This window comes from Myiozetetes cayanensis, unplaced genomic scaffold (genome assembly GCF_022539395.1).
Source record: "Myiozetetes cayanensis isolate MyiCay16 unplaced genomic scaffold, myiCay2020 scf10, whole genome shotgun sequence".
NCBI lineage: Eukaryota > Metazoa > Chordata > Aves > Passeriformes > Tyrannidae > Myiozetetes > Myiozetetes cayanensis.
Window position 1 is genome coordinate 32,171,393 of NW_026086605.1, and position 13,124 is coordinate 32,184,516.

The 13,124-nt window shown below is 41.9% G+C and overlaps 1 protein-coding gene across 11 annotated transcripts in view; it reads right to left on the minus strand.

Annotated features, from left to right (window-relative positions):
• CTNNA3 (catenin alpha 3) overlaps window positions 1–13,124 on the minus strand; it is a 454,192-nt gene that overhangs the window by 13,433 nt on the left and 427,635 nt on the right. For all 11 annotated transcript variants that reach the window (XM_050305771.1, XM_050305769.1, XM_050305770.1 and 8 more), the window contains one exon: window positions 2,028–2,162. In XM_050305771.1, coding sequence (XP_050161728.1) covers window positions 2,028–2,162 — 135 coding nt within the window. The remainder of the gene's footprint in view (window positions 1–2,027; window positions 2,163–13,124) is intronic.

Below are 13,124 nucleotides of genomic sequence, written 5' to 3' on the forward strand. Positions count from 1 at the left end.
GAAACCATCAATAAAGGCTCAAAATAGGAAATGCCTTCAAAAAATTTAGGGGAAAAAAATAGTCTTTGCTGATCTTACCAAAGGAAAACCATTCCAGACTCCAAGCCTGTTCTTAATTTCCCCTGACTCCAAACTAAGCACTTGTTGAAATTTTTGTTGAACTGGGACTGAGTTAAGCATTTGTTTGACCAAGCAATTGCTTACTTTAAGTTTCTGGATGCACACAATATATGTTCTCATCCTCCTTCCTTGAAGCAGGATTAAGACCTACAGTCATCCCTCTGGGATTATCAACAAAGTTAATTTTTCATATTTAGAACTGGTTTTTTTTGCACCAGGATTATGTACTTCCCACTGTTGACATATGTGTGATACAACAAGGAAGGTAAAGAAAAAATTTATTATTACAAGTGGGAGGAAGAAAGAGCAAGGACCAAGCTAGGCTTCCAAAATTTCCTGCAGTAAGTCCACCAATCAGATATGCTCAGCCATGGAAGCAGAACCAGGAAAATTATAGATTGTACATACGTATGCAGATTTTTACATATCAGGGACCTATGGAATCCAAATTTGCCAAAGTAGTGGACAATTCCAAGCAGATATACACTGTTATGTGCATGAAGTTGTATCTTTTAACTAGTTTTCTAGGTGAATAAAGTTTATCTACTTGTGTTGCAGTCGTCTAGTAACTTTTTAACTAGCTGATGTCCAATTGCCACGTGCAGAGACACAAGAATGCCAAAGACAAATAATCAATCTCTACCAGATCACAGAATAAGAGACACAGATAAAAAAATAAAGTTTATGTGCAATTGTGGAAGGACTGAGGGTCTGAAATAAGGCACAGAGGGATATATGGATTTCTGGTGGGTGGGACCATTGGGGATCAGTTAAAGGCACCACAGGGAAGTTCAGGCCATTGACAGCAGAAGTCCCGTGCACAGAGGGCATGAAACCATGCAATTTGGCTTTATTATAACCCACACTGCTCACAGAACTGCTTGTGAAAAGGAACAGATAGTGAAGATAAACTTCATTAATGTACAACTCAAGTGAAAACAAATATTTGCTTCAGAAGTTATACACTCAATTCAAAATTACTTACCTGTAGGTTACAGTGGTTTAGATGTGGTCTCTAAATAGCCAGCAAAAATATCCACCAAAAATCAGTGTTTCAAATCTCACATCCGCAACAAAGGCTGATAAGGTTATAAATAATAATGCAATAATAGTTTTAGTGGAAAAAAAAAATATATATATGTTCCAGTTGATGTGAATGTCAGGTTCTCTTAAACAGACAAGTTGAATGCTAAGAATGGGGGGTGAGAAAGTTTTCTTACCTGTCTTTGGTACCATTTAGCAGTTTATATCTTGAAATCATAATCCTGCATGCTGCAGGTAATCACACAATCAAAAACATGTGAAGTCATTTTATCAATGTCCGTGATCAGATCTGGGCTGACGACAAGTGCAAAAAAGTTCCACAAAATCATAAACAATATATTTTCCATGGCTAATGATACTTGACCGTAATGGAGCTAATGACTCTTAAATTAAAGCAAAATAGGGAAAATCACTCAAGAATCAAGTCACCTTGCTCTTAATTGTCTTTATTTCTGTAGACATGTAGAATGTCCTTCATAATTTCCTTCTGACCTGGAAGTACATCTCTGGGGACTTCTTCCTGTGTTCAGACACACCTATATGCATATTCCATGTGTGTAAGTAAATGAACCACCACCTTAAAGTGGGTTACAGTACTTAAAACCAAACTACTTCAGAATAACAGTGATAATCCATAATATGTTTTAAGAATTAAAAAAAAAACCAACAAAAAAAAAACCCCACCCTTTCTGTGTTTAGTGGATGTAAAAAACAGGAAATAAAATGAGATTTGGGGTGACATTGGAACATCCCTTGTGGGTCCCTTCCAACTCAGCATATTCTGTGATTCTGTGATCTTGAAAATACAGAAATGCAACATTTATGTCAATTAACAGAGTAATTTATACCATTTTTCTACTTACAGCAGACATGATAAGCTCTCCACCGAGATTCTGGATTTCTGCTTTAACTTGACTGCAGATTTTGAGCTGGTGGGAATACAGCTTGATCTGTTCTAGGTAAGCCAATAAATCCTGTTTGCATGACTGGTCTGGACACTGAAAAGAACAATAAGTAAAGAATTTCAGCTATTGCTGATTCAAACATGTCTCAGGAATCATTTCAATACTTCACTGGGGAGTGTTCAAATTGTACATTAATTTAGCCTTGTCTTTCACTGCAGCTGTATCAAGCTGCACAGTTCAATCCTCTTGTGAAAGTTTTTAATGTAATAGTTGGAAGATCAGAATAATCCTAAAATTCCTCATATTCACTTTTTAACACTGCTGCACTTGCCTTAGCAATATTTCAAAACACATTCTTTACTGTATGGAATAATTAATTTTCCTTCAATTATGTAGAGGTTATGATTTCTATTTAAGAAAATACCTACACCAACAGTGATGTGGGGAATATAAACATGCATTTTGTGGGCAAATATAAACACACATGCAGAGACATTTACATATAATGCTTTATCTTGTAATATGAACTATGGGGTTTTTTTGTGTTCCATCCAGAGTGAATTCAACTCGATTCACAGATCATCTGTATCAGTGTGAACAGGAAAATAAGGTCTTACAGAAAACTCATTGATTTCAATACTTCTAAAAATACAGATATATTTTTTTTAATATTATTTTTAAAAATAAAAATAGGGTCTTTCCAACCTCATTTTTGTGAACTGCTAAAATTCAGTGAGTACTTGGAGAGGAAATATTGCTCTGAGGTACCAGGCCAGACACCAAAGGCCATGTATGTGTTTGTTCTGAAGCTGCTTTTCACTGCTCTGGTAGACTAAAGGGATCTTCAGGGGAATGGTGAGTCCCTATTGTGATACCACACCTGTAAAAAGTAAGTGTGATAAGTAAACAATGGATTCTTACAGTTTTTCAGAGATGTGTTTTTAGCCTTTGTACTTACATCAAAAATATGATCACTTTCTTCTGACAGGAAACTGTGTTCAGCTTTGCATGTTAAAAAAGCAAATATACATTCCCACCAACTGCACTGTCAATGATCAGTCAACGATCTCTGTTTTTATATTTATGGTTTTATTTAAACTTTTGATCTTATGGAATTGTGGTCAATGGATTTAAATCCAAAACCTGCCAGAAGTCAGGAAAAGCACTGATTCTACTTAATTCATGAAATGTTTTTTTTTACTGGTGTTGCTGAAGAAACCTGGTACATGTTTAAAGGGGTGGTATGACAATTCTATCTTCCTGGCTCTGCAATGTTTGGTTAAGCAAAAAAGGTCATGTTTAGACTTAGGAAAAGGTAAGAGTAAATGTGGAAGGCCAGAGTGAACAATTTAAAATGAATTAATATGACTTGGTTATCAGTCCTTACCGTGTGTTCTGCTAACATCTCTTACTAAAATGTCTTCTGTGCTTTGGCACAGAACAAAACTTGTTTTGTTTTTTGTTTTTAGAACAAAACCAGGTCTTTCTTGACATCTCTTGCTGTGTGTGATGTTTTCAAAGTGTTACCATGTATACTAAAATATGTCTTTGTTTCTTCCTTAGCACTGCTTTAAATAACTGTCCAAATCAATATTTAAATACTGGTATCTCGCTGACTGCTTAGAAAATACTCCTTGTGTTTTTTATTTTAATTAATGAAAATTTATACTTCCAGTCAAATACAACTGTAATACCCTTTAGAATCAGAACTAATTATATCAACATGAGGTGTATTCCTGCAAAGAGATTCCTTCTTCTTCCTTTTTTTCTTTCCTTAATAACACTGTGACTTTGTCCCCTCAGCCAGAAAAACTCAAGAGAAAGGTATATAGCGTGGTAATATGCCAATATAATGTCTCATGCACTTAAAAAAGTGACAATGTCAGTCAGAGAAGTTCAGTGACAAGAATAATTATCATATTCATGGCTGGGCTTCGCGAACGAAGATTTGAGAAGGGCTCTACCCACGCTTGCTACGAGCGCGCTGGTAGCTGAAAAGGCCAATGTGAGATAGACAAGTCCGGTTGCAGAAGGCACAGCAGAAAGACTCCCCAGGTGATATCGATGAGACATAATTCTTTCTGCGTTGTCTTTTCTCCTCGAGAGTGATCCTGCATGTGTTCTCAAAAGCAGCAGCAGCGTTATAGATGGTGTGTCTCCAGGCCTCCCGACTGGAGGCCAGGGTAGACCAGTGGTGGTGATCAATATGGCCAAGGCTGAGGGATTGTTTCAGGCAGCCCTTGTATCTCCTCTTCGTGCTCCTCTCTTGCAGCAGCCAGTGGTAAGTTCCCCATAGAGCACGATCTTAGAGAGGCAGTAGTCCTGCATCATGGAGACGTGCCCTGCCCAGCGCAGCTTTGTTCTCAGCAGCATGGCCTCAATGCTCGTGACTGCTGCCTGTTCAAGGACAGATGTGTTGGTCACATAATCCATCTGGTGGATGTTGAGGATTGTATGGAGGCAGCGCTGATGGAAGTGTTCTAAGAGATGCAAGTGGTGCCGGTAAATGACCTGTGATTCAGATCCATATAAAAGAGTAGACAGTACAATGGCTCTGTAAACGCTGATCTTAGTACTTTTCTTCAAATGTTTGTTTTGTCACACTCTTTTATGGAGTTTACCAAAAGCTCTGTATGCCTTTGCTAATCTGTTGTCTATTTCTTCATCAATCTTACTGTCTGAGGAGATGATGCTTCCCAGGTAATTAAACTGCTGGACTGATTTGAGCTCTGTTTCACCAATGGTGATATGGGGATGATGGGAGATTTCCTGAGGAGCAGGCTGATAGAAAACTTCTGTTTTCTTCAAGCTGACTTCCAGCCCAAAAAGCTCAGCAAAGTAGGATGTCAAATGCTGCAGAGCTACTTCTGTGTGGGCAACGAGGGCGGCATCATCAGCGTAAAGCAGCTCACAGACAAGATGATTTAGGGTCTTAGTGTGGGCCTTCAGTCGCCTTAGGTTGAATAGGCTCCCATCAGTACGATATCAAATGTAGATACCGTTTTCGTCATCGAGGTCTGCCGTGGCCCTTTGGAGCATCACGCTGAAGAAGACTGTGAATAAAGTTGGTGCAACAATGCAGCCTTGCTTCACACCACTGGTTATTGGAAAGGGCTCAGAAAGTGCATTGCCATATCTGACTTGACCACACTGGTCCTCATGAAGTGAGATGATAATTTTGAGGAACTTGGGAGGACATCCTAAACATTCCAAAATCTGCCACAGACCTTTTCTGCTCACAGGATAGAAAGCCTTGGTGAGATCAACAAAGGTTACATAGAGTCCTTTGTTCTGTTCCCTACACTTCTCTTGCAGTTGTCTGAGAACAAATACCATGTCTGTAGTACCTCTGTTGCCTCGGAAACCTCATTGGCTTTCAGGTAGAAGTTCTTCTGCTATGGCAGGTATTAATCTATGAGGCTCTGAAAACAGCCTACGGTCCTACACACCAGGTTCAAAGCCTTTTACTCATTGCAGATGGCTTCTCACAGATAAAGTGTCCATTTTGAATCAATGGTCCGAACACTTTCAGACTCTCTTCAGTACTAGCCATGTAGTTCAAGACTCAGCAATGCAGTACATTTCACAACAACCAATGAAAACTGAACTGGATACTGCCCCCACTATGGGAGAAACTCTTAAAGCAATACAGCAGGTGAAAATTGGCAAGGCAGCTGGGGTTGATGGAATCCCTCCTTAAGTCTGGAAGCATGGTGGCCAAGCACTCCATGCTAAGTTTCATAAATTTGTGGTGCGCTGTTGGGAACAAGGTGAACTGCCTTCAGACCTTCGTGACGCTCTCATTGTCACCTTGTACAAGAAGAAAGGAGATAAATCAGACTGCTCAAATTACCGAGGTATTACTCTGCTCTCCATTGCTGGTAAAATCCTTGCAAGAATTCTTTTGAACAAATTATCATATAGTACTCTTTTATATAATTATATTGTCAGGTTTGGCACATGTATCATCTTCCTTACATTAGCATAAGAGAAGAAATGTGTATCATTTTAGGAATGCTGAAGATGATATGCACCAAAGTCTGGGAAAAGGTCACTCAAGAACAAGACCTTGAGGTTAAAATAGTTCTATGAGAACACTGTTTCAATGCCAGGAGCATTCAAAACAACAAATGTTTGGCATTAAATAGGAAAAGTCTTCTGAGATGTAATTCTGCAACTGTACAACTCTGTGGCATATCCACAGCTTTACCACCCTGAGCAGACAAGGTGCATCCAATGTCGACACCAAGGCACATAGCAAGGACAACAAAGATTTTAATGAATACAGGTATTCTTTCCTCCATTACAAAACCAAGGGGTCATTAAAAGTAATTACACTGTGTACAAAACAAGGAAATGGTTCTCAACAGTGGGTTGTTAAGTCGCAGAAATCTATGTTACAGAACGGCTACATGAAAAGCTTACGTGGCTTGACAAAGTTATGGAACAAATTAATGTGTCAGGTTTTATATGTTTGGTTAAGTAAATTCTGGAATGGCTGCTGGAGGCTGGGAGTATCATACCATTATCCCACTTTCTGTAAGTATTCACTGTTAACTGTTGTCAGCAACAGGGTACTGGCCTGAGTGTACCTTTGGACTGGCCAAGTGGGCTCGTTTTTGTTATTCACCCATAAAACTTTACCAGATGATACAACAAAGGACCAACACCACAGAAGAGCAGGCATTTGCAGGGGTAAAGATAACATTCTGCACTACTTTAAGCAGGATAAAATATTAAAAAAAAGGCTTAAGCCTCATGCCTTATAGCATATCCAAATCAACCATCAACAGATGTTAGGAGGACATGTGCTATGTAGGACATTCCATAAGGAATCTTCTACTTATTGCTCAGAAGCATCTGGTACAAGCAACACTTGCTCACTAGTGAAACCAAAAACTGGGATGCAACATAAGGACAACTAATAAATTCTGAGTTTAATCAACTCACAGGCAATTGATGATTACCAGTTTAATGCCTCACATTCTTAGCTAGAGATCCCCACAAATTATGGGAGCAGCACATTCCATCAAACCAGGATGTACTAATTGCCTTAATTATCTCATGGCTTCCAGGTCACAAATTTGACAATGAATTTATAACAATTTTATTTTAAACTGAATGTATTATCAATGTACTTGTGATTCATTTGGTTAGGTTGATGTTGATGCCGCACTGTGATTATTTTCACAGCTGTTAACTCTGAGCCACTTGAAAAGTGCTGTGAGCATGGACTGAAGTATAACTGAATTCTGCTAGTTGTATCACACTGCAACCCTTTCCTTCAAACACAGGAAGAGGGAATCATAAAAAAATATGAAATGAAAGAAAAATAGTATCAGGGAGGTGCTGTTGCAGCTGATGAGTTATAGAAGACTGCAAAAAAAGTTCCAGAGTTTGGTGTGGAGTTTTTTTAATTTTCTCTTAACAGAAGAACAGTATGAATGATGTAATTACACAGTTCTCTGAAATTACATGGAGTATGAATCAAAATTATTCATTTGAAAATGTTTTAATAACAAGAAAAGGCCAAAGAGATACAACAGTGATTCTTCATTACGCAGAGGTTGCTTCTCTTGGGTCCCTGCTCAGGTCTGAGCAAGGTGGAGGAAGCAGAGCGATGGTTTTGCTTTTCTTCCTTTTGTGCAGCTTTGAACACTGAAAATGCTGCCACACACTACTGTGGTCCTAGTAACTCCAAAGGCAGAGGAATATTTGAGTCATGGGAAGTTGAACACCAAAGTGATGGGCCCTAATTAAATGGGAGTATCAGAAATGGTAACAAATACTTAGATGGAAGCCCAAGCTTGATAGTAAGGTGTAGAAGAGTGTCAAGAAGAATATGTGCAGGAATAATGGAAGGACCTATATCTTGAAAGATCAGTTAATTGAAAATTGAAGCAAATAACACAAATCCATTTTTTCCATGTAATAGAAATTCCACATAATTTAAATGTTACTAAGTGGTGGCATGTGAAACATTCCACTAAAAAGTCTAAATGCTGCTGAGGAAGGCATTAGTAAAAATCTTATTGACATTCATGTTCTAGTCTGGGCACCAAATTCTTGAAGGGTTCCTCCAGTTTGGCCCAAATTCAGAGAACGACTAGAGAACAAAGCCCAGGGGATTGTAAAGTTTATTTTAAGACCCCGAGATAGCAGAGCATAGGGAATTTGGCAAAATAACAGCTGTCTTTGAAAATACTTTTGAGATTAGAAAAACACCACAGTGAGAAAACAGCTTTCTAAGTTAAAGGATGTCTTGACACAGGCAAAAAGAGGTTATAGAAATTAAAAGATTTCTAACCATCTGAGGAATGAGAGGATCATATTAAGAATGGCTATAATAGGAGGAACAAAGGGGGAGGATCCTCTTTTTTTACTAAGTTTGACACAGTGAATGTAGTTGTGTTCACCACAGCTGGAAGGACTGCTTCGGTTCATATTTGATTTGTGTTTGGGTATTTTAATTGTATGTGTTCCTTTGCTTCTAGTGCTTATAACCTGAAATTGCATCTAAAATACAAACACCACCTGTAAGTAATGAGTGTCCTTCAGATGCAACAGGAGATGCCACAGGAATAAATACCAGGGCTCAGGTGGCTCGTGGGTATCAACTCTGCAAGCCGTGAGCAAGGACAAATGGAAATAATTTGAGCGAATTCAGTAAAATGGTTCCCATAACTTGAATGATGTCACATTTCCCAGCAACTATGAGGGCCCACACGAATTATTAGCACTTATGGTACATGAATACTTTTTCCTCACACATAAGATTTGTTCATGTTTCTAGTCTGGAGTCACTTTAATAACAGAGATGAAATATTTCTTTCCTAACATTTTCCTTTATCTACTAGAAATATTTCAGCAAGAGTGGATTTCCTATTCTAAAACCAGCAAGGATTTATGACCCTTACTCATCTTTGGCTTGATATCACATTGGTTTCTGCAATATATCAGTGACAGTTTTGAATTTCAATTTGTAATTGATAAAATCCTGAAAGGAGCTATTGTCCAATGCCCCTGAAAAGAGAGATGTGCAGGGAGAATATCTGTCAAGATCAGAAATGGGAACTCAAGACATTTTACCTAGTTTTTCCACAAATCTGATCACAACTCTAGAAAAGCAAAACAGAAATTCTTCATCTTGTTATCTGGAATTCAGGGAGACACATGTCAACAAGTAACAGACTGTTGCTGCTTCATAGATACTAGAAGAGCAAGCCTTGTGTAGGAAAATAAGAAGTGAAGGTAAAAGAGAGAGTACTTAAGGGTGTGGAAACAGTGACCATACCATGCTACCCCGGGCCTAAGAGGTACAAGAACAGAAACACTTTAAATATGATATTTGCACACTGCCATTTCCCTACACTGCTGGTAGTACCTGGCCCTAAAACAACCAACCCCACCTAGTGAGGAGGCTGCAGGTATGTTCCATTCCTAAGCCACCACTGCAGCTCTCAGCCAGGCTGCTCCAGTTACCCTACTCCTGGTGAGGGGTTTTCAGCCACCTGACGTTTAAAGAATCCAATGGAAACAAAGTAGACCTTACAGCTCTAACACTTTGTGTTTGATGATGATGATATATAATTCTTTTAAATGCTAAAAAAACCCACAAAAAAAATCACCTCAAGACTGCAGGTATTCATAAGCTGAAACAGCCACTGCTGAAGGGCAGAGGTGGAAGACAACCCAAGTAAGCAAAAGCAAGGATTCCATAACTCTGTAGAGAGATTAGGGTGGGAAAAAAAAAACCATTTGGAAGACAGACAAGGAGTTGTCAGTGTCTTGTGCTCTGCCAGTAAGCAGGGGCACAAGAAGCTGGGGAACATGGCCAGGACAAGTGACCTGGCTGAAGAGATATGGCACACCCCAGAGCATCATGCCCAGTACACAGACACTGAGGGGGATTGACCTGGAAGGGGCCAGTTGCTCTTCAGGGATGAGCTGGGCACCGTCAGCACATGCTGAGTAATTGTATGTGCATCACTTTCTTCTCTTTGGTTTTATTCCTCTCTCTCATAGAATCATAGAATAGATTGGGTTGGAAAAGACCTCCAAGATCATCGAGTCCAACTCCTGATCCAACTCCAATTACTATATCATGGCACTAAGGGCCACTTCCAATCTCTGTTTAAAAACCTCCAGGGATGGTGAATCCACCACCTCTCTGGGCAGGCCATTCCAATGCCTGATTACCCTCTCTGTAAAGAATTTCTTCCTAACATCTAACCTAAACCTCCCCTGGCAGAGCTTGAGCCCATGTCCCCTTGTCCTCTTGTTGGTTGCCTGGGAGAAGAGACCAACCCCCACCTGGCTATAACCTCCCTTCAGGTAGTTGAAGAGAGTGATGAGGTCACCTCTAAGCCTTCTCTTCTCCAGACTAAACAATCCCAGCTCCCTCAGCCTCTCCTCATAGGACTTGTGCTCAAGTCCCTTCACCAGCCTCGTTGCTCTTCTCTGGACCCGCTCCAGCACCTCAATATCCTTCCTGATCTGAGGGGCCCAGAGCTGAACACAATACTCAAGGTGTGGCCTCACCAACGCAGAGGACAGGGGAAGGATCACTTCCCTGCTCCTGCTGGCCACACTGTTCTTGATGCAGGCCAGGATGCCATTGGCCTTCTTGGCCACCTGGGCACACTGCTGGCTCATGTTCAGCTTCCTGTCAATCAGCACCCCCAGGTCCCTTTCTGCCTGGCTGCTCTCCATCCACTCTGTGCCCAGCCTGTAATGGCCAGTCTTCACGAGTGAAGATCCGGGGAAGGTCTTTACACCTTCCAGCCTGCGCATTGGATTTTTTAGGTGAGACACAGTGTGCACGGAACTGAGCCTACCCTTTAATCCTAAGGTTCATCTGCCGGGGCCAAGCGAGCTTGGACGGTGGCAGTGAGGTCCTCAGGACGTAGGTGGGTTGCCTTTAAGGGCTAACGAGCCCCACCTGCCCGGGAGTGGCCCTGACCGGGAATCGAACCCGGGTCTCGGCGGTGATAGCGCCGCGCCTTTACCACTAGACCACCAGGGGCCTCATTGCTCTTCTCTGGACCTGCTCCAGCACCTCAATACCCTTCCTGAACTGAGGAGCCCAGAACTGGACACAGCACTCCAGGTGTGACCTCACCAGCACTGAGTACAGGGGAAGGATCACTTCCCTGGTCCTGCTGGCCACACTGTTCTTGATGCAGGCCAGGATGCCATTGGCCTTCTTGGCCACCTGGGCACACTGCTGGCTCCTGTTCAGCTTCCTGTCAATCCAAACTCCCAGGTCCCTTTCTGCCTGGTTGCTCTCCAGCCACTCTGTGCCCAGCCTGTAGCACTGCAGGGGTTGTTGTGGCCAAAGTGCAGGACCCGGAACTTGGCCTTGTTGAACTTCATTCCACTAGAGTCAGCCCATCTCTCCAGTCTATCCAGGCCCCTCTGCAGAGCCCTCCTGCTTTCTAGCAGGTCGACACTCCCTCCCAACTTGGTGTCATCCTCAAATTTGCTGATGATGGACTCAATCCCCTCATCTAAATCATCGATAAAGATGTTAAAAAGGACTGGGCCCAGCACTGATGGGGGAACACCACTGGTGACCGGCCACCAGCTGGATGCAGCCCCGTTCACCAGCACTCTCTGGGCCCGGCCCTCCAGCCAGTTCCTAACCCAGCACAGAGTGCCCTTGTCCAAGCCATGGGCTGCCAGCTTTTCCAGGAGTATATTATGGGAGACAGTATCAAAGGCTTTGCTGAAGTCCAGATAGACCACATCCACAGCCTTTCCCTCATCCACCAGGTGGGTCACCTGATCGCAAAAGGAGATCAGGTTGGTCAAACAGGATCTGCCTCTCCTAAACCCATGTTGGTTGGGTCTGATCCCTTGTCCATCCTGTAGCTGCTGTGTCATTGCACACAGGATGATCTGCTCCATAACTCTGCCAGGCACCGAGGTCAGGCTGACAGGCCTGTAGTTACCAGGGTCAGCCTTGCAGCCTTTTTTATGGATTGGGGTGATATTTGCCAACTTCCAATCATATGGGACCTCCCCAGTGAGCCAGGACTGTTGGAAGATGATGGAGAGCGGTTTGGCAAGCTCTTCTGCCAGCTCCCTCATTACTCTAGGATGGATCCTGTCTGGTCCCATAGACTTGTGAGGATCCAGATGACTCAGTAAGTCACTAACTATTTTCTCCTGGAATACAAGGGGGCTATTTGGCTTCCTATCTCTGTCTACCAGCTCCAGAGGCCAGTTGCCTTGAGGGCCACCTGTCTTACTGGTAAAAACTGAGGCAAAGTAGGTGTTAAGTACCTCAGCCTTCTCTTCATCTCTATTAACTATGTTTCCCTCCAAGTCCATCAAAGAATGGAAGTTTTCTTTGCCCCTCCTTTTGTTATTAATGTATTTATAGAAGGACTTTTTGTTATCCCTAACAGAAGTGGCCAATTTAACTTCAAATTGCACTTTTGTATCCCTGATTTTCCTTCTGCATGATCTAGCTGTCTTCCTAAATTCTTTGTAAGTAGCCAGCCCTTTCTTCCATAGTCTGTAAACTCTCTTTTTATCCCTGATTTCCTTCACAATCTCCCTGTTTAACCAGGCTGGTTGTCTTCCCCGCCGCCTTGCCTTTCAGCACACCACTACAGCCTGTTCCTGTGCACTCAAAACTTCCTGCTTGAAGCACATCCATCCCTCCTGGACCCCCTTGTTTTCAAGGGTTGTTTCCCAGGGTATGCTCTGGACTAGAATTCTGAATAGGTCAAAATCTGCCCTCCGAAAGTCCAGCGTAGAGGTTTTATTGTTGGCTCTCCTTGAATCTCTGAGTATTGAAAATTCTATTATTTCATGGTCACTATTTCCCAGGTGGCCTTCAACCACTACATCTCCCACAAGCCCCTCTCTGTTTGTAAACAGCAGGTCTAGCGGGGCCTTACACCTCGTAGGTTCATTTACCAGTTGATGAAGGAAATTGTCCTCTATACACTCCAAGAAATTCCTAGACTGCCTGTTCTCTGCAGTATTGAGCTCCCAGCAGATATTGGGCAGGTTAAAGTCACCCACAAGGACAAGGGCTGATGA